We start from the raw sequence: 21,261 nt of genomic DNA, 5'->3' as shown, positions 1-21,261 counted from the left end.
TTAGATTCTCTTTTCATTCAGTAGTCCTTCACCAGGAAGAGCTTCCTTCTCTGGCTAGGAAGCTTATAAAAAAATCTACTATACATATTTTTTCCATACCTCAGTAAAACTCCTGATTACTACATCATTACTCCTGATTTGGTATCTACCAAACCTCCTGCTTTCTTCATCAATCTGATAACAGGTAATGTATATATCCATTATACTCTTTCTTTATCTGAAATTTCCTTTTATCAAAAGGCAAATCAGCCATCTTTTTCAAAATTGGAATTCCACATATTCAGCCAAGAAAATAGGAGCTATGGGCCGTTCACAAAGTAGCAACACTTTCAGTTGACTCAAAATATTAATCAAACTGCCACATTATATTGACAAGACATGATTTTTTGGGAGGGAGCATGTCAGAAAATTACAATAACTAAATTGACAAATTTTACTTTAGTTTGGAAGCTAATTGTGAGCAAGCCACAAATGAACACATCAAGTGTTGCCATGGCCTGATTTAATATATAGATCACAGTGTTTTTATCCCACATTTCAATGGCCTTGATTTTTATATTACTAGTCTTTCTTGAAAGACAACTATTTTTCTGTATTCAAAATGCATTTTCCAAGAACATCCTCTTTAGAATTTTCAAAAAAATTCACTGCTTATATAAATACCATACCATTTTCATTGCTAGAAGATTTGGTCTAAACAATCAAAAAAAATCAGAAAATTTGTTCAAATTTGGTTTCACCTAAAAATCCAAACTATGAAGTGAAAGAAAACTTTCTGCCCTGTTAAGTAGTTTTGCTGTATCCTCAAGGATGCATCCAGTAATGCACGAAAAGATTATTTTGAAACATTGGAAATGCCGTGAACTCTGACCAAGGCAGAGTTTTTGCGTAGTGATTTAGATGTCTCTTATAAAGTAAAAATGCCATGATTTTTTTTTCTAGTATAGATTTATTTTAAGGTCTTAAGTCAGGAAAGAGCTTTAATTTTGTGGCTGGGCACCATTTCCTGTATAACAATGGAAACTTAAATGAGAGCAAAGTTCCTCTTCACTGAGTTTCATTTCATCATGCTTACATTAGGAAGATGTTTAAGAGAACTCGTTCTGAGCTGCTTTGGGGTTCTGCTCCCCATGTCTAAAGGTGACTCTGCCATGCTGACAGTGTATGCTCCTGCCTCCCCTCACAGCCATCCTCGGACCTGGCAGATGTAGTAGTTTCTCCTGCAAGTGAGAGAGCTCCTAGCCAAAGTCAGATTCAGTGGCTATCACAGAGCTGCTCTACAATGAGGGTGGGGTGAACACCTCCAACTACCTAAGCAAAACTGTTTTGCAATAGTCATTAAGCATTAAAGTGAAAGAGGTAGGAAGGTCAGAAAGTTTCTGTACAATTTTCTGGACAAATTTCTGTACAATACACTCCCTGGAATGAATAATTTCCTCCAGTAATCTAGCTATGCCTCTAAATATGGTGCCAAAATATGTGTACGTCAGTGCATAAGAATCATTGAAATGAAAAGACTACAAATGAGATGACGAATACAAAGGGCTAAAATAAATCTTGCTGTAAGTGCAAATGTTCCTGCACAATCTTTCTGACAAAGGTGGCAACGAATAGCATAAAATGCTGCTGGAAAAAAAATTTGCTGTATGAAGTAAAATGTTTCTATCTTCACATGCTGGGACTGCATATATGCATATATATGTTTTCAGAGATGAAATGTCTAAAAGACATAAATAATTTTAAACTAATTTTAAACTGTTGTTAAACCAACAAACAAGAGGTTATCTACATACTCATAACAATATACAAGTTTGCCTCTGTGGAGTGTACAGTAGTGAGATTGACAATATCAACATATGCTTCCAGGAACACTCATGCACTACCAGCACTTTAGAGAGCTTTGACAGTCCTTCTTTGCTTAGTTTTAAGTTTTAAACACCAGCAGTGAAGTAGCCAAAGCATTGGATTCTTATGCTGGAAGATAAAACATACAGATAATAAGCAGAAATTACATTTAAGGTTTTAAAATTGCAAAGATTTCTTTTTCATTATATAAGTGAAGAAAAACCTCAAGCAGCCTGGGTGGGACCTTTAATGGAATGAGGCAGCAAGCTTCTCCCTAACTTCTTCCTTCTCCTTACAGTCATTACTGTGCTAATGCCAGGAAGAAAAATTACATGAGTGGTATACAAAACTGGCCTTAGAAATATAACCTGTCATCGGCCAGGAAAGACTTGTGGCTCTGGGACTGACTTCCATTTTACTTTTTTCTGTATCAACATTCATAGGAAGAGAATAAAATTTATTTCCACATTTTCCTTATGAAACATGACAAGCATTTCTACAGTCCCATGCTCAGGCAGCCATTAACTTAAAAGGCAACCTGTAAAAGGAATTCTCTTCAATTCCTCCAGCTTCTCTTTACTTTTTAAAATCTTACTGATACCCAGCTTTCACAAAGGTGCAATCCAGGTCTCATCCACACAGAAAGAAGTGTGAATATGCTAAGCATAATAGGACAACTGGAGGACTTCTGTTTGTCCTTCCCAGAGAAGGACCTTTATTTTGCTCCCTAACCGAAAAGCGATAGGAAGGTCAGACTAGGAACTAGGGCCCTGGGCTAACTGGCTAACACTCGAGGTTAATGGGAGTAGGATTCACAAGACTGGGGTTTAACCCATTTTTTTTCTCTCTGGAGATAATTCTCAAGGTCTAAGCTTAGATGACTAGGGAAACTCAGGGAGACTAGATGGTTTCTGTACCGTCAATGGAGACTGGCAAGTGTTTCTCCAGAGCTGCTTCTATGCCTCTTTCTCTACATTAATTGCTAGAGTAAGAGAACATAGTAATTTAAATATATTCTATTGGTAGCTATTACTAAAACAGTAATTACTAGACTTAGATATCAAGAGTTACATACAGGGAGGGAGTTTTTCACCAAAAAATTGGGAACAGTATTTCTTTCTCTCTTCCTCTTTCTTCCAAATTCCCTTTTATTTCAATTGCCTAGACTGCAAACTCTTTGAAGAGACTTGCAACATACACATCTTACTTTCTGACAAGATTCTTATCTCAGTGAGGATGATAACACAGTTTTTCATATGCTTGATTCACCTAAACAGGCTCTTCTTGGTCCCTCCAGAGGAGGGAAGAAGATTATCCAGTTCAAATAGACAAACTTGGTTTCCAACAGTTAATCCCTTGTTCTTCATAATTTATTTACCTTCAGTGCAAATAAAATAAATAGGAACACAACAATCTGATCAAGCTCCATAAAACCAGCACCACAGTAATCCTGGACACATTGCTAATTTATGAACAGCTTCAGGAAATACCCTGGTTAAATTGGTAGGAACTCCCATTGTGAAAATCTTTTTGGAGGCCTCAGAAAGCAGCTCCTTGGCAGGTCAAGTAGTGCTCCCCTTGCCATTCAAATTAGCTGGATAGCCAAAGGAAATTACTGATCTTTCAGTTCAAAACCAAAACACACACAAGTGTGCACTGTTTTCCTTTGTGGAAGAATAGATAATCAATGGTTTGAAGAGTGGAGAACATATATTTGTGTTAAGACTAACTTCTCGGCTTGGATGAAGCTCTTCTGTGTCATCACCTATACTATTCTATTACAAGACTTTTACTAACAAACGGAGGTATTTAATTTATTATGCTTTTAAGCTGTCTTGAAACCTCTGCAAGAAAGCAAATACAAAAATGCATAAAAGCGAACAACTATTAATTTGTCTTATCTGCTTCCAAAATATTATTTACTGCTGCAGAATTTGAGTATTTACTACGTAAACCCAATGTCGACTGTGAAATTCTTAGTTAAAATTATTTGAAAATTTCTATAATTTCCTTTTCATTAAAAATTTCTAATAGGGAGGAACTTCACTTGTGGTTTGTTACTCTAGTTTTCTTTCAGTTATCCATCTTCTTGTTTACTTCTGGCTTTTACTGTCAACTCATTCCCTTTATATACTGGGAACTTTGTTGGGAGAAGTGCTGCAGAAACTCCCAATGCCCCTTGAATTGCGTCTGAACATTTCTAAGGCAGAACCCCAAATTCCTGAATTTGTGTCCTGAATTTGTCTGGAAGAAAATCTTAAAACAGTTTCTGCAATAAAGTTAAAAAACAGGAACAGAGGAAGCATGAGGGCTGTCATTTCCTCTAAGGCCATCAAGATAATAATTCCTATTAACACCTCCCAGAGAAAGAGCCCGTTCCAGTGGGCCATATGTGACTCTCTTCCTCTTACTATTTTTTGTGCCTGAAAGACTAGATCACTCAATTCAATATGAAGGAATTGGTTCCTGGAACTATCTTGTGTGGTATATGTGTATTTGGGACACAAACTCTAGTGGTTTTATTATGGATTTTCACCCATAAATTCCACTGCTTTACTGTATATCAGAGAAACAGCAATATAATTGTTAGCTTTAAAACAAAACATTATGTAATCAAATTGCAAATGCTGTATCAACAGTGTCAGTTACAGATAAATGACAGTTCCTAATCTACTGTATTAATGACACCTATTCTAAAAGTTCTGTCAACACTGACAGCTAGAATGTCTGAATTACAGCAAAAAGGCATAATTACAGAAACACCTGCACTGTCTGAAAGGATTTTATTACCTTATTACCTTTACTGCAATCTAGATTTTGGGGAGTTGAAAATAAGGAAAAGATTGAAATATTTAATGACTATGCTTACAAAAATTCTCCTGAAAAACAGCTGTTCTAAACCCTTTTCCAAAGTTCATCTGCTTTTAGGGTTTGTTTGTTTAATTATATTTGGTCTATGAAAAGCTGAAAAGCTCCATGATTTTAGTTCCCTTTTCAGTCAATAAAAACTCAGTGGGAGAGAAGCAGTAGGAAAAAGAGTGGGATGCTTTCTCTCTTACAATAGTAAGACTTAGGATACAGAGGTTCAGTGCCTGGCTCTGACACAAATTTCCTGTGTGACCTCAGGCAAACCATTTGGTGTTTCAATTATGTATTTGTAAAGCAGGGATAACCACTACCCCAGAGAGGATTTGCTTGGCTAATATTTATTAACATATTAGAGGTGTTTAGAAAGTCATGAAGTAGACTTCTACTGACCATATACCAAAAATCAGTAGTCAAAATGACCCAGTGAATGCTAGTGTACCAGGCAAACAGCTCTCATAAAAACATACTTGCCTACTACCACTCTTCAGCCTGCAATGCAGATAGGTCTCACAACAGCTGTTTAAAATCCTATGAAGACATTCTACAAAGTACAATTCAGTCCAACAACATGCAGGGAAATGCAACTTGTCGTTGGGAAAAGCAATATAAACTCTGTAAGCATTTCTTAGCAGAGTGCTCAAAACCACACTAGCCAGCTGGACCTCCTTTTGGTAAGCCATCAGATGTACAACAGCAATGAAAAATAAGTTAAGTGCAAGATTTAAGGGGTTTGCCTTGTTTTCTAACAGCTATCCAAAACCATATAGTCCATCCCATTCTTTTCAGACAACTTGTGCAGAAAATGACATCTATGCCTGGAAACTAGTCCTTGCCCACTTGGTGGGTAGTGTACACCTCACCTAATTCAAGTGTACAAAACGAGTGTCTTGACTAAGACAATTTGCCCAGACTTCTGGAATAGTCAACACAGAGAAACAAGTAAAGCCAAGAAGGAATTTATCACACTCTAAGTAAGATGGGCTGTTTTCTGTTCCTTTCTCTTGGCTATACAGGAATGTATAGAATGACTGACTTTAGATGAAGTACCAACATTTAGGGAGGCAAAATCTATTAAGAAGACTCCCACCTCTCTGCTGCTGTTGCAAACACACTGCCTCCCATGCCTCCCACAGACCAGAAAAGGGCCAAGGAAATGGGTCACGATCCTTGTCAAAGGAAAGGTGATCTTCTGTTTATAAGGCTGGACTAAATAAAACATTAAAATGCAATGCCACAGAAAATGAGGCACATGCTGGAGAACTAATTCAGTCTAGCTGGAGAATTGACTCAGTCTATACACTAGTATTGCATACAATATTCCAATGTGTTTCTCAGTTATTCTGTCTTTAGTGCCCATCTGTAAGCCATATCTATATTTATCTCATACTTTCCACAGCAAAAATCTCGGAAACCTGCTTAGAAAGATCCTTTGGATCTATGTTCACACATATTCAGTGACACTGTTACTTACATATCAGGAATGGTAATACTTTTCAACCAAAAGGCTAGAAAAGTAGCTAACAACAAGAAAGTATAATACTTCTTTTCAATTATCACTAAGGCAGATTACTCTGAATTTCAGTACTAAATTTACCTCAGTAGTAAGGTTTCCCTCTCTTGGCCACCACAGTATAAATGATGGTATTTTAGTGGTCTAACAAAGGTTTTGAAATTAATAAATAAATATTAGAAATGAAATCTAAGAATGTGTCTTCTTTACCACAGTTTATGTTGAATTTCTTTGTAGTTCACACAAAATCATCTTTTGAAAAACACAGTGTTGAAAGAATAACTTTCTCTATTACTTATGTTTGCTAAAAGACCACTCAAAAAGAGCAAATTATAACATGGACTACAGAAAAATAGATATTGATAAGGTATTCAGACATAGCTAGTATTCTTGCAGAAAGCCACAGAAAAAAATCAAGGAACATCAGTCAGTTTGGTAACATATCCTACTGATATTACATACACCATTTAATCCTCCCTCAATCAGGGAGGACTAATTAAGACTCAATCCTGTCTGGAGGTGTGACTTGGGGAAATGTTTTCTTCAGTGTTAGCCTGACCTAGTTTTACATAGCATCATAGGAAACCAGGAACATAGAATCAGTTCTTTGCCCTAGGTGAGGGAGAGCAGTCAACAGCTGGAGGGGCTCAGCTACTTATGATGTGGTCACAGGTACAAATAACCTTTTATTATCTTAAAAAGCAACTTATTCATCTGGTTCTGGTGGATTTCTATTGTTTCAGTCATCAGTAGCTTTCAGTGCCTCTCTGGTCTCAAAACACATCATAACATACTCACCATCATCTGTTGAATATGAAATATTTCGTCTCCAGTGGCAGAGAGGCGGTTTGGAAATGAAATGTCAAGAAAAGCTCCAGGGAGAGTGCTTGGTCCAGCATTGTAAACCTGTAAGAGAACAAATGAATACCAACAAAATTACATATATGACTTCTCATTAATGGGAAATGACTGTAGAATCACAGCTGGAAGTATAGTTAAATTTGAAGAAACTCAAGTACTTTGCAGGTTTTTCAATGTCTTCAGATGAAGACTTCTTTTGTATCTGTCAGGATGAAGTTAAAGAATTAGTTTACTTTATATTCTTTAGGCACAGCTCATATATGAAATAAGAAGCAGTTTTGCAAGATAATTACCAGTCATCAATACAAACAGCATAAGATTTCTATCTTATACACAGAGACACTGCTAATACTATGAGTGTTTTGGTAATACAATCTGGAAGGCTGTAAGAAATATTACTGTCTCAGTTAACATTCTCATTTCCATCTGGTAACCACTGCATTATATTCTGCATACGTTTTCCTTATGAAGCAGAAGCTAAACAATTATTGTGACTGCTGGACTGCAGGTTTACTGAGTGAGTTGCCAGAAAATGCATGTGAACAATTTCCATTCAAGTTCTGGAGTTTATAATTTAATTAAACTCCTGGTGAAAAACATTAGCTTTCTATCAATCCTCTTCCCTCAAAATTTTGACAAAAACTCAAAGAATTTCCTGCCCACCACTGAAATGTATCTAGTGAAAATCCCAAAATTTATGATTTTTTGCGGAAAAGAAGTAATCCATGGAAAACTTTCAATGAAAATAAGTTTTCATTTGTAACTACATTTTTTTATTAGGAAAAATATGTCCTGGTTCTTTCTAACAAAACAAATATAAATGCATACAGTAAAAAACCCACAAATATAAACGCATACAGTAAGAACATTAAGCCCATTAGAATATTTATCCACTACTGTTAAAAGATGCAGCAATCAGTTGTTAATTGTGTAAAGTACAAATATTAAAAACAATAGGTTTTCATTCTTTAAACACTGTTTATATCTGAAGAAATGTCTGACTGACAAAGAGAATCGGTTTGCAATGCCAAATCATCACAAAAACACTGAGGATCCAGGCAGGGGGTGAAATCCCACTACAACCGAGCATGATAAATGCTACATGAAATATAAACATAATGTTTCATGTGAGACACTTTAAAAACCTTTATTATCTCTCTGAGATCAGATATAAGAGTACTGCAGAAAAGGCATTTTCATTGTATGTCTTGTTACTTAAAAAAACCCATGTAGATCTGTTTCCATTAACGTTGGACCCTGCATAGCTTTTCACATATAAAAACTGTTATAAAACCCCATATTTTTGTAAATCATCTCTTTTTCTTGGTTAAGAAACTATTATTCTTCTCCACCTGGAGAAGTTAAATAAATGCCAGGCAAATCATTTAAAATAATTAAGCAAAGAGTGATAAAAACAATGCTTTGCCCATTATGAAAGTCTGCCCTATCTCACCGATGCACACAGTTATGAGGCTTAGCACATTACTGGAGAGCACATCTGTGACTTGTTCCAGTATATTTTTCTGCTTCTATATGGAAAAAAAAAATAATAGTGCAACTTCTAAGTGTGTGCATAAAAGACAAGAGGATGAGTAGGACAAATGGTGGCTCTGCCTGTTATCACTTTGCTTTATTGAAAATATTCATCTAATTAAAAAATAAGTGTCTCTGTTCTTTATCTGGTTTTAATGAATAACTGGTTATGGTGGGAAAGATGGGGAAAACCTATAAATCCTCAAGAATGAAATCAGAATCACAAGAATTAACAGCCTGGTTCACAAAAGCTTTAATGTCCTAAAATCCTGCTTTCACTTCTTCTCAGTAAATAGCTAAGGGCACCACATGACAGTGGGGGCTTAATTGCTCTGGACCGCAATCTGTCCACAGAGGCAGACGTGTTATTCATTATGAGTTGAGTGGCATTCATGCCTAGGAGAACAGAAAGGGAGAAAAAAGGTGAAACACTATTTTTCTCAATAAATGAACCTACCTCTGCATGACTTATCATTTTCTAGTTCCATCTAGTGGTCAAAAAGAGTTTGAAGGGCTTGTAATAGATACAGTCACATCAGCGAAACACAGCGCAAGTTAATTTTGGACACATCGCAAGAGTTTATGATAATAAATCATCCATATATTTTGCCATATGAGGAACCCATCTAACTGGCAGTGTAATACAGGTAATAATTGACTAATGCTGAGATGCTGTGAAATATTTAATTAAAACTTCTCACATCTGCCTCTTTAGTGTCATTATCTCTTGCCTGTACTGTACTCTTATCAGTAGTGCTATAAACATTTTCATACTGGGGCATTTAGTAAGTCTGAATCCCTTGCACAGGCATGTGTTTGTTCTCATGAATAAAGGTGGCCCACTCCTCTGCTCAAAGACCATGCCACTAAAAAGAATTACTTCTCCACTTTTAACCTGTGACTTCATCCAAGATGTGGCACTTGAGTAACTAGAGCTCTTTACTCAGCATGTGATGAAAGGTAAAAGAGCAACAAATGGTAGTGGCTTCATTCTTATGGAAGTGAGATGCCCTGTTTGCAATTCTTGTTATAATATAGTCAGATAAAGGACATATGCCATCCCTGCACACTGTAAATACAGTATCCAATCAAGAATGCATTGTACAACATTTTAGCAGGATGCTCTGCCTTGGTGGGGGTAAAACAGCTCCAACGTTACCTATTTGCAAAAGTTACCAGCAGTGGATGGAGAAGGTGGATCATGCTGCTTTTGGTGTTGAAGAATTCTGAAAGCAGCCTGACTCGTCAGTCCCAAAGTTAAACATTCAGTGTTTCCTGACAGAAACTGGCACCAGTAAGGATGTGGCAGACAAAGTTCCTGATAAAGGAACCAACAAATGATAGCACTGATAACTTGTCTAAAGCTGCTGAGCTAAAGGCTGCATAGCTGACACAGGTAGCATAAAGACATGATTGACAGTTGATCACTTTATACTATAAAAGCCCAGTTCTGCTTTTTAACAGCAGAACATACCCCTTTGAGGAGAGAGTGTAGAGATTCCTCCCTTGAGTGGGGATGTCCCTCAAAGTTACTCCTTGAGGTTGAGTGCAAGAGATTTGCCCATGGTTCTTGATATGGGTGAGTATCATCAATCTCTACTTAATAAAAGCTAGCTTTGAAATTATTCATTTAATAAATAGTGCACCATTAATAAAACTATATTATGTGGTAAATAATTCTGACTAAAGTATTTTAGTCTAATCATTATCATCATCAGTTTAAATAAATAATTTATTTTACTCATGTAAATGTATTTGTTTTGTCATACAAAGACTCGATTACACCTATATAACCTTTACATATAAACTGTTGACCAAGTCTGGGGCTGGGATTGGATCCAGCTGCACCCAGACTCCTCTGTGAGGAGGAGTTTAGAAAGTAAGGGAGTTCTTTTGGAACCTCATGACTCAACAGGACGATCTTCCTGATAAACATTGTCCGAAGCTTCCATTCTGCCCATGACTGTGATTCAAAGTCACGGTCACAAGTCCATACCACACCCAGAATAAAAAAGACACAAAACCAGAATGTGCTGTCAAGCAGGAGAGCAGACAAAATAAGGAGGAGTTTTACCTGCAGGGTGAAGTTGAGAGACTGGAAAAGGCATTCATGGTTTTCCAACTGAACAAAGTTGGACACTTCCACAGAATCACCATAGAAAAATGAAGTAGGGAAGACTTCTCTGTAAGATCAAGACACAGATATAGTAAGCTGAGTTTGTCACCAAAATTAAATATATTTGTGTCCAGCTGACTTGCACCCTTGCTTTACAGTTATGTGAAATTCTATGGGACTATTTGATATTAATCTATTGTTCCTGATTTGATTTCTTCTTGGCAACACTAGACTACACAAGCAGCATCTCAACTGACCTGGATTAACATCCCATCATTGAAGCAGACTTCATTACTTATCTCTTCTTCTCCTTTCCTATCACAAAACCTCTTCTCCAGGGCCCCTGTCATGGATGATTTGTGCAAGTCCCACAGCTTTTGTAACACAGGAAATCATTGCGCTGTGAAGTCAATCTGAAGAAACAGTAACTAATAGGAATTATGTAACTTTCAGTTACATACTCACTGAAGTACATTTTCATAGCAAGCAGGAATAAACAATTAATTATCCAAGTTTTACTACCTTTATGATTCAGAGATGGTTAAAGGAGAGAGTAGAGGGGATATAACCTGCTTTCAACTTCAGTGGAACAGGCCAAGTTTCCTTAACCACTCTTATCACACAGTAAAATGCAGTAGGATTTTATGAGAAATTACTTGGAAGCACAACACAGTACCTGGAAATCCTGCAGAAGAGAACTAGGAGTGCTTTAAGCATCCTTTGTGCATCCTTCTAATCTCAGGCTGTTCCACTGTCTGGAAACGGTCCTGGCGTAATTTCAAATGAACCTTGGTCCTCATCACTGCCTAAAACTCTGCTTCCTTCTCAGGTTGTCCTTTGGAGTCAGAGCTTTTTGAGACAGGATTTTAAGCCTGTTTAGGTACATTTACTTTTTTCCTGTCTCCTTCCTATGCCAGGGGTTGCTAGGGGAAACAGTGAGAGATAGATTTACTCCTCCCATTTACAGTGTTGTGCTAGAAGGCTTCTCCCAAACATGGTACAAGCCCTTTTGGGCTATTTATGACCAGGAATGAAGTTTGTTCCCCTAGATTCATATAGGATAAATAAGGTTCAAAAAGACATCTGAAAAAAGAGTACTGCTAATGTTACCATGCCTGGGAATGTTGTGCCTTCCAATAAACCCAACTTTTTTCTGTCAGTTGGACTTTTCTGTGAACTTGAATTAACTAAACTGTGTCTAAGAGAAAGAAAAAAATAATCCATATAGTCATTTGAGTGGGGCTTATAAATTCAGAGACCTTGTGCTTTTGATACAGGAGGCTAGGCCCAAAAGAGTTAACTAAGAAATTTGGGCCTGCAAACAAGTTACCAACATCCAAAACGATCTGTACCCGTTCTGTTCTACTTACTGGACCAAAGCTTAAGAGAATAGTACAAGAACATGTAATAGGCCTAGAAGCAATAAATTAGAAATACAGCAGGATCAGGTAGACATTTGAATAGGAGAAATAGGCCTGGAGCCAGGGCCTTTTCCAAGCTTCAGTGAGCGGGTCAAGAACAAAGGAAAGGAAGAAGGGTCAAGCTGAGGAAGATGAGTTGAAGCCCCTTGCCCCATGGAGGAAGATGAGAACGACCCTTCGAAATGGGGTGCCAAGAGAAGCACCGCCCCAAGCTCTGCCTATACTCCGCCTATTTTTAATATGTATTGATAGATGTTGTAATCGTTTGAATATGCATTTAATCACATCTGAAAATTGTATAAAAGTGTTGATTTTCTGAGGAGCCGGGGAGCAAGTTTTTCCAGCAATAGCTGGCTTGCTCCCAGCGCTGCTAATAAATACCTTTGCTGCTCAAAAGATCAAAAGTCTCTGAGCAGTTTCTTGGACCGGTTTTTCGGATTCACTTTAAAAAAGTACATTCTGAAGAGAAAGAAAAGAGCCCAACTTATATTATTTTTTGGCATGCAGTATTCTGTAGGTAACAAACAGAGATCTAACAATACAAATGAAAGCATTCATATCTGTAAATCTGAACAAAAATCCATCTGTATCAAAGCATCAAGAAGCAAGGGATACAGAGTTAAATTTCTGAAGAATCTGTAACAATGAAAACATTCAAAAACTTTCAGAACATGCTGCTGAGACTGTACTCTCAATATGGAGATTTTTGTCCTTGCTTTTTGTCCTCTGTCATCTTGTGAGGTTTGACAGTGCTTTTCATTTCTCTGAGGAGGCTCAAGCATACCTTTCATTGATTTTGAAAAGGATTTTATTTCCATGCAACAAGATAGAAATCAACTTTATGTGACAAAACCCAGTCTAGGCCATGAATCTGAGTTTACCCACCTTTTCAGTCAAATCCCATGTCAGTGCAAGTTAGTTTTTTTCCTACACATCTAGCGTAGTAGTCAAGGAAATATTTGATTTCTACTGATGCCAACCAGCACTGGTCATTTAGACAATATCTACTGCCTGGGGGTTGCCATAGATGGTGGCTAAAACAGACACTGACCTTCTAGGGACATTGCTGATGAAGTTTTGTTTCCCCAGTATGTTTAGGAATTAATATCAGCTTTCTTGGTCTACATGAATGCTAATTCACCTTCAGTGACCAGGTCCCCCAGTGCCAACTCAAGTACTGTTTATGCTAGATGCCAAGTGGAAGGGAAGAGTCTCAACTACAACGGCAGGAACTTGTACATGTGTAGCCTTGGGGAGAGGACACAACAGCTATGTTTTATACATGTATTTTAATCAAAGGGTGAGTGATGCTCTCCAGTTCATAGTCAGATGCCTCGCAGACTAGGGAGTAGAGGGAGTGGGAAAATGAACAGAAATAGAAGCAAATTCTGTTTGTGATATTAAATAGAAAGGCAAACAGCCTTCACCAAGCTCCTTGAAATCCTGGAACATTTGACCCTAACCTTTGGCTTGGTGACTCTCAACCCATGCCCTAAGAAACAGGCCATGGTTTACTTGTTCTTTTTTTTTTTTTTTTTTTTATTTTAAGGCCCATCAGATATAAAGAATCACTTGAATTCAAACATGATATTAAAATACCTACTATAAATGTGATGGTAACTAATTAGCATTAATTAGAAATATGTGTAAAAGAGGTACAGTGTTGGAATGAATAAAATTTCCAGATACCAAATGAGGCTGTCTGTATGTCCAGAATCTGAGAAACAAGGAAAAGCAACAGTCTGGCTACATATAAACAAAGAGAAGAATTTATTTTTTCACTGAAAGACACACAGCTATTATTATTGTTGTTGTTATTATTATTAATAGTAGTAGTAGTAGTAGTGGTACTGATTTTGCTTTGGTGACTGATACTTACCCATTGATGGATGAAGCCACTTCATGCATCAGAGGTACCGACAGGGTTAGAATATTATCATGCAGAGATTCACTGCGTTCTAGGTTTCCACTATGCCAGAAAGGAAAAATAAACATTCTGCAAATTGACAGCATTTGCAATATCACACAGTTTCACAGCTACCATCTCTCTGCCTTGTACTCTGAGTCTCTCTATCTGAATGACATCAGTTCCTTAAGAAGTCTTAAGAGTTACATTTGTTCACTCAGTCTTGGAGAGAGCAGACACATAAAGCATGTGTTTTGTGGTTGCTCTTCTATGGCTGTGACAGATCAGGCTCAAAACAAAAAAAAGTATGTTGGAACAAGGTGTGAATTCAAATGTCTGTGGGAAATTACAGCAGCCATCGTACAATGGAGAGAAACAAGGACATTCAGACTTTAATGCAGGTGTTCGTTTTCTCCCAGTCTGACTGCATGTCAGTTTGTGAGGGTCCCCCAGAGAGGTTCTTGACTCAGTAAATGAAACAATGCTTTCAGTGTATCTGCATTGTACTACAGCACAAATTTGGTGCCACTGCAAGCAGCTTTTTGGGTGAGACCCTTGCACTGAACCAGCCATAACCTCTCAGCAGTTCCACCCCCCTTTTCCTGTATTTAGCTGCCAAAATGAAAGCGCTTCTACTTTATATTTTCAAAGGCTGTTGCCTCAGCTGGTCAAAAGCAGAAAGAAGAACAAGAAAAGTGAGCAATTATCTCTCATTTGAGTCACTTTGTTTCACTGTGAACACTTAACATATGGGAAAGGTTCCTGAAATGCATGTCTAACATGCAAACCTGCAACTATTCTAATTCTGATGGTGAGTCTGCTTGGTGGGAGACAGCTCAGAACAATCTGGAAAGATATGTTACATATATTTCCCATTTCTTTAGCTATGACTCTGGAATCACTTTTGCCTTGCAGTTCATTGGATTACTCACAAATCAAACTGGCAAAACAAAAGATAGGATCATATTTGTTTGAGGACAGTATCACTGAGGGCAATAACATCCCAACTGATACCACGTAGATTATGAGTTGCTCAGATTACAAAAACAGAGCCTCCTGGCACATACATGCATAGATACAGTTCAGTTTTCTGCAACTGACACACTGGCCATGTCTGCTAAGAAAACTATGGCCCAGACAGCAAAACCCACAAACATTCGGTCCTGGAAAAAAAATCAGTTAATAAAAGCTCTTCCTCTGAATACGCTTACAGAAGAGTCCAAAATGGAGACATTTCTCATCCAATACAAATATTGATATACCATGGTGGCAAACAGAATAGGCAAGTAGAATTCTATACAGGGTTCATGGATATGTTCTTATCTGTTTCTAATGGAGTTAAGGTACTGTCAGAAAAGAAGAATACAACTCAGTCAATTTAGCTCTAGAAAAACAGTAATCACCTGGAAGCAAAGAAGAGGGTTTGGGGTTTTATTGTGGTTTGTTGTTTTAGTTTGGGGTTTTTTTTAACAAATAGTGTAAAAGCAATGTAATGCAATGTTAAGTTCTTTCTCCAATTGATCTGTCCCACTACTGAACCAGTCTCTTGTTACAGATGCTACTGCCAAATTTGCAGCTTCAAGGCACAGGCTTAAATGGCCACTTGGATGGCAAAACTTGCTTTCCCACAACAGTGTGACATAGCTGCTCTGTGTCCAGCCATTTCTGCCACACCAGCTCCAGTTTTGTGTGGAAACAATGTCCTCACTCATTGCAGCCTGGTCACAGCACAGGCACCTCCTCTCCATTTCTTTATCATTGACTTTACTTCAGGGCTTCCTGCAACTCTTGTTACGCTTATTTGACAGCAAGGGAATTGAGCAATTTGCCCAAAGTCACAGAGAAAATGAGGGTAATCAGCACTGAGGCCTGCATTGCTGTCTTTGGAAGTTCAGCTGAATCCTTCCAAACATAACTGTCACCCTGTTCAAACTTCCGGAATAAGAAACTTTCTCTTAACAACTCTGATCATATATAAAAATTACTGTTTATTTATTTGCTCCATCTAAAGGCACTGACTAGCCCTTCTCACCGGCACAGCACAGAAGTATGAGGAGTGAGGTTACATAGGGAAGTCCTGTGCTATCAAAGGCGGAGAAAATAGCTGGAAAACACTGGCTGGGCAAATTTAAAGCACTGCCGACCCATCTTTGCACCAGCTGGAATTCACCCAGCATGTACTGATGTATCTGTCTGACTGAGACACATCACAGGGTCACCTAAACAAAAGATTCACTTCTCCTCAGGGAGAATAAAACTTCTCTAATGCGAAAGACATGGTGATGCAAGGTCTCATTTTCAGTGTTTCATACCAGTCCTACATGCTGCAGGATCTGATCCCACCTACAGCTGTTACTGTAGGGGAAGACTAAGCCCCATGAGAGTCACTCAGCAGCTGCTACATCTCATCTCATCTCATCTCATCTCATCTCATCTCATCTCATCTCATCTCATCTCATCTCATCTCATCTCATCTCATCTCATCTCATCTCATCTCATCTCTCATCTCATCTCATCTCATCTCATCTCATCTCCAGCCATTTGGAGAAGTGTGATCCAGTTTGGGAGGAGAATTCAGGCTGGAGATCCTGATTTTGACATGGAAGAGTATGAAGTTGGTTCACTCACACAGTAAGTGGAAGCAGGAACTAGTCACACATGCAGCACATCAAAGCAGAAGTTCATGGCCCATGTTAATGCAGCTGTGCATTGGTTCCCACATAGACCTTGACAGTGCTTGTGACTGAATCACCCACGGAGTCTGCTTCTTTGTGGTACATCATCTTAGGAGACACAGAGCACGTGTCACACCTTTTATTCTGCCTGAGATAAAATGCCTATGATGCAAACTTGGCGTCAACCTACTTCCATGCCTGCTTCAAGTGCCCTGGGGGAAGTACCCTATTCAGCCATTTTCCGCAATCTGTCATAGCTCACCGAAGATCCAGAGGGGGGAAAAATAGACATGAAACTTTGGAACCTGTCAGTGAGATCCCTGACCATCTGACTAAAGCATTTATCTTTTTTGGTTTGCATCCAAGCATGCTTATTTCATTCAAATGTTGGAACAAATGGTTCTGTCTGGTGCTGATCATCAACTGAGTAGAGGTTGATACAGGGCCCAAAGAGATGGCCACTGAAACACAAGAGCCTTTCAACTGAGAGAATACAGATTGCTTCTTCAGAATTGCAACTGCCTGGCAAAGAAAACCTATGTATGATCCTATCTCATTTTTCAGGAAGCTTCAACACATGCTTCCTCTGCATTATCCAAATATATGCATTTAGCCTGAGTAATTTAACCTAATTTACTATACATATACATGCCTACAACTAATATCACACAACTGTCAAGCATATGTAATACACACTTCATGCAATAAAGAATATCCAAGTCATCTAGACATATAAAGGTCCCCTTACCTTTGGGCAGTGACAAGGAAGGTAAGCGTTTCTTCCTGCCCAGACAAGTGGCTTGTGTCAAAGATCACACTGAACTCATACTGTGCAAAGAAAAAGTAGTAGTTAGAAATACTGCATATTGTTTCAAAATGTATTTATTCTGAAACTTCACATATATTTTACTGGTCTAGTTGAAAAAAAGTAGCATATTTTGATACATGTAAGAGATTTTCCTCTACTGCAGATTAACTTTTAAATCTTAGCCATTTTGCCTCATCAAATACTAGAGAGTTTGGTTTTTCCTTTCATTGAGAAAAGGCCTTTACTAGAATTACCATTCAAAGATATTTCTTGAGGAGATCATTTGCCAGGGAAATAGTTTTCCAGTACAAGGGGATCACTACCTGAAACTATCTCAGCACCAATCTATATGTTTGCTGTTGAAGACATCTTTTAGGGGAATAAAAATCACACCACAGGCCTGCAGAGACTTGGAGCAAGTGGCACAAGCTAAAGCAGCATTCAGGACACTCATCATAATGGGTGAAATCATGTGCTAATTCTGAAAAGAGAATTTAATTTGATGAATAACTTCTCCATGTAACAACTTTTCTGCCTAACTCCAAAACGGGTTTTGGCCAAGTGAAACAGTATCGAAATTCATACTAATTTCAACGGCTTACATTCTTACATTCTAGATAATATTTTGCTACTGCATTTATTTTTTCTATTCTGTTAAAAATATTTTTAGATGTTTCAAAAGAGCATGAAACAGTCAATAAGATTAAGAAAACAAAAACTTTTGTGTTGGGTCAAAGGATATCCCAATTCAAATGGAAAGGATTAGCTCATGAAATTGAAACTTTCTGAAAAATTTCAGACTCTTTTTGTTTGGGTCATCCTAAAGTTATTCCCTATTTTCTCACCTTTCTGAGTTGGTCATTTATCCAGCTCAGTTTAGTGACAGAAAGAACCCAGTTGGATTTTTAAACATCATGAGAGAATGCATCTTCTATTATTGAACAAAATCCTCTTTAAAAAAATCTACCAGGAGACCACAATATGAAAAAGCCATTAGTACATTTTCATTGTAATTTGTATAAATTCAATTGCACTTTAATGGGAAAGAAGACAAAGACAAAAACAGAGTAAGGCAACATAAATAAGACAGAGGGTTCTTTTCTAATTTTCTACAGAGGAAATACGCAAGCTTTTCACAGCTGCAACTCTTGCATCATTTTTCAAAAGCATTTTATTGCACTACACAGGGTACTGTCATTGGCTCTGTATGCTGGGAAAGAGGACAGCTACAGTCTGTAACTGTGAAAGGCTTGGATATCTGGGTTAGAAAGCTAGAGAAAGTATCAGTCACAGACATTTAATAGAGCAGTTTATTTCCAGCCACTCCTCGGAGACAGAGGTGAATGAACTATTACTCTGCGAATTGCAAATATCACAACATTACCCTAGAATTTGATCTCATGAAAGGAAATCCCACACTGCACTTGAGGAAATCTGATTCCAGCAACTCACAGGCAATGCCCAGCTCCTCCTGTAAGAAAATAAAAAAGAACATGAGATGATAGATTTGGGGAGAAAAAGAGGATTGCTAAGAAATACCATTGTGATGACGTATTGTAGAATACTAAACATTTCCCATTGTAGCATTGTGTAGCACTTCCTTACTCCACCTCAGTCAGACCAGTACTGGGAAGAAGACAACTGTCAGAGCCTTGCTCTGAGGGAGATATATATATATATATATATATAAGAAAATACCACATGACTAAACACATTAGAGCCAGGGGATCAGCCCAAGTACTTGGATAACTCAGACCATCAGTTCTGCCCTCTGTTCATTAAAAGACAGCCTTCAAATAATCCAGAATACAAGTTTCCCAAGGTAGTATTTCCAGATACCAGTACCATAAAAAGAGAACTGTGTCAGGAGACAGTGATTAAGCCATGCCACACACAGATGCAGGAGAGAAAGTTAATGTCCTGGTGACATTCACTGCCCTGATCTCTTGCTCTGGTCCACAAAATGAATCATGTTCGTAAGGATACCAACCTTCTTTAGTGAGGCAATGGTGGCATAGATAAAGTAGAGTATGATCCTCTTCTCATGCTAAACATTGACTATGAATATTGTCAATAATTCAAATGCCAATGGTTAGAGTAGCCCTATCCTGCTTGACTGGTGACTGAACTACAACAAAAATACTTCTGTTGAATGGAGAATATTTAATTGCTCCATAAAATAAGTGCCTGGCTTCAGGACAGCATATTCTCATCTCCAGATTATTGGGGAACAGTTTAATGCTCTGTCACTGTGGGCAAGTTCATCCTCACTAACTTTAGGAGTGGGATTCAACTCTAGAATCTGATATACATTTTTAAATGCCTACACAGCAAGTGATTGCTTTGTGATCTACATGTCACTGCTCCTATTGTAGTCAAAGGATGTAGAAAACTGTTCAGCAGACCAAATGCAAGTGTTTAATTTAGACTGGGTTGGAGACCTGTCTAGGCCCTACTGTTGACGACATCATCACTGGAACTACAGCATTGGTATGCAGCTACAATACGAACACCGAAATTTTAGATATCTGAATCTATAAATTAACTTTATTCTAGACATGTAGCTGAGAATCTCTTAGCAACAAGACCTATGATTTATTTGACCTATTTTCAGTATTTACAGCAATTTGCAAAGCCCAGGTTCTGTTTTCTTGTGTACATTTCCCAAATTACTTCAAATATGAGTTCTGCTTTAAATACGCACTTACAAGTTCCAGGGGTAACATTCTCAGTTGTAACAAGCTTGTGTGGAAGTAGCTTCCTGAACCATAAACATGGGTTATAAGCATCTCTCTGCCTTTCGCATTCTGACCCAAGCACAATATTAGCACTTCACAGACATTTTTATTTTCTAATTAGGCATCTGACAGCATTCAGATTCTTGACCTTTGAACTGCTTTCTGTGATAATCTGAAAGACAAGTCTCTTTTACCTTCAAAATCATGGTCCAAATCAGGGCACACACTTCTAGAAAATGATAGAGCGAATTCTTACCTGACTCAGACAGTGTTTCACTGGTTTCATGAGAAGCAAAAATAATGTAAGGAGAAAAATCAATGCCTAATGGAATGATACTACTGCAGTACTACTAAAATGCCAGAGTACTAGACTCCCCATTCAGCTTCTTTTTGGATTTGTTTCCTTGCAATCTTCAGTAGGCTTCTATTTCCAGAAATACAAAAGATGGCACTGCTTAGCAAATGAAACATCTAGCTTCAGTAGTACGGAGCAGCCATCGTCATACAGTGCATTAGATTTTCTCCTCCATTTAACTCAAAACAGAAAAACAAGTGCTTCACGGGTAAAGTGTCCCCTTCACTCCCTTTTCCTCTCAGCAATCTGTGAAGTTCTCAGTTTTATGCAAGAGATCAAGTGAACACAAACTCTGAGGAGCTGCATAACCAAATGAAAAATTTCACAGCTGTTTCCTCTGGAAATATTCATGGTTCTGGGTTATTCAACTTCCCTTGTTAAGTGGGGCAAACTATGAACTATCTTTCATCAAATCCCAGCCCGTGTTCTTTCAAGAGGAGTTTCTAATTACATAGCAGTCTGGTGGTGACAGTGACTAGACAGACCCAAGAGACTGCCTCCTCTCCTCAAGGCCATATCCCTTCAGAGATGTGAAACGACAAGATAAAAGAAAGAACTCTCATCTTGATAACAGAAGAAGAGCACTCCTTCATTTTGCACACTGGTGCCTTTGCAGCCCTGACAG

The 21,261-nt window shown here is 38.0% G+C and overlaps 1 protein-coding gene across 1 annotated transcript in view; it reads right to left on the bottom strand.

The window, feature by feature from the left end:
• The window catches only part of ITGA9 (integrin subunit alpha 9), a 205,295-nt gene that overhangs the window by 22,741 nt on the left and 161,293 nt on the right, over positions 1-21,261 (bottom strand). The window contains exons 19-23 of the mRNA XM_039384423.1: positions 18,928-19,014; positions 17,484-17,563; positions 14,034-14,123; positions 10,692-10,800; positions 7,022-7,129 (exon numbers count right to left, since the gene is read on the bottom strand). Of these exons, the coding sequence (XP_039240357.1) occupies positions 7,022-7,129; positions 10,692-10,800; positions 14,034-14,123; positions 17,484-17,563; positions 18,928-19,014 (474 nt within the window). The remainder of the gene's footprint in view (positions 1-7,021; positions 7,130-10,691; positions 10,801-14,033; positions 14,124-17,483; positions 17,564-18,927; positions 19,015-21,261) is intronic.

The sequence above is a fragment of the Pipra filicauda genome, unplaced genomic scaffold (genome assembly GCF_003945595.2).
Source record: "Pipra filicauda isolate LSUMZ 115617 unplaced genomic scaffold, ASM394559v2 scaffold353_size752799_pilon, whole genome shotgun sequence".
Classification (NCBI taxonomy): Eukaryota; Metazoa; Chordata; class Aves; order Passeriformes; family Pipridae; genus Pipra; species Pipra filicauda.
This window is presented reverse-complemented; position numbering and strand designations above follow the sequence as displayed.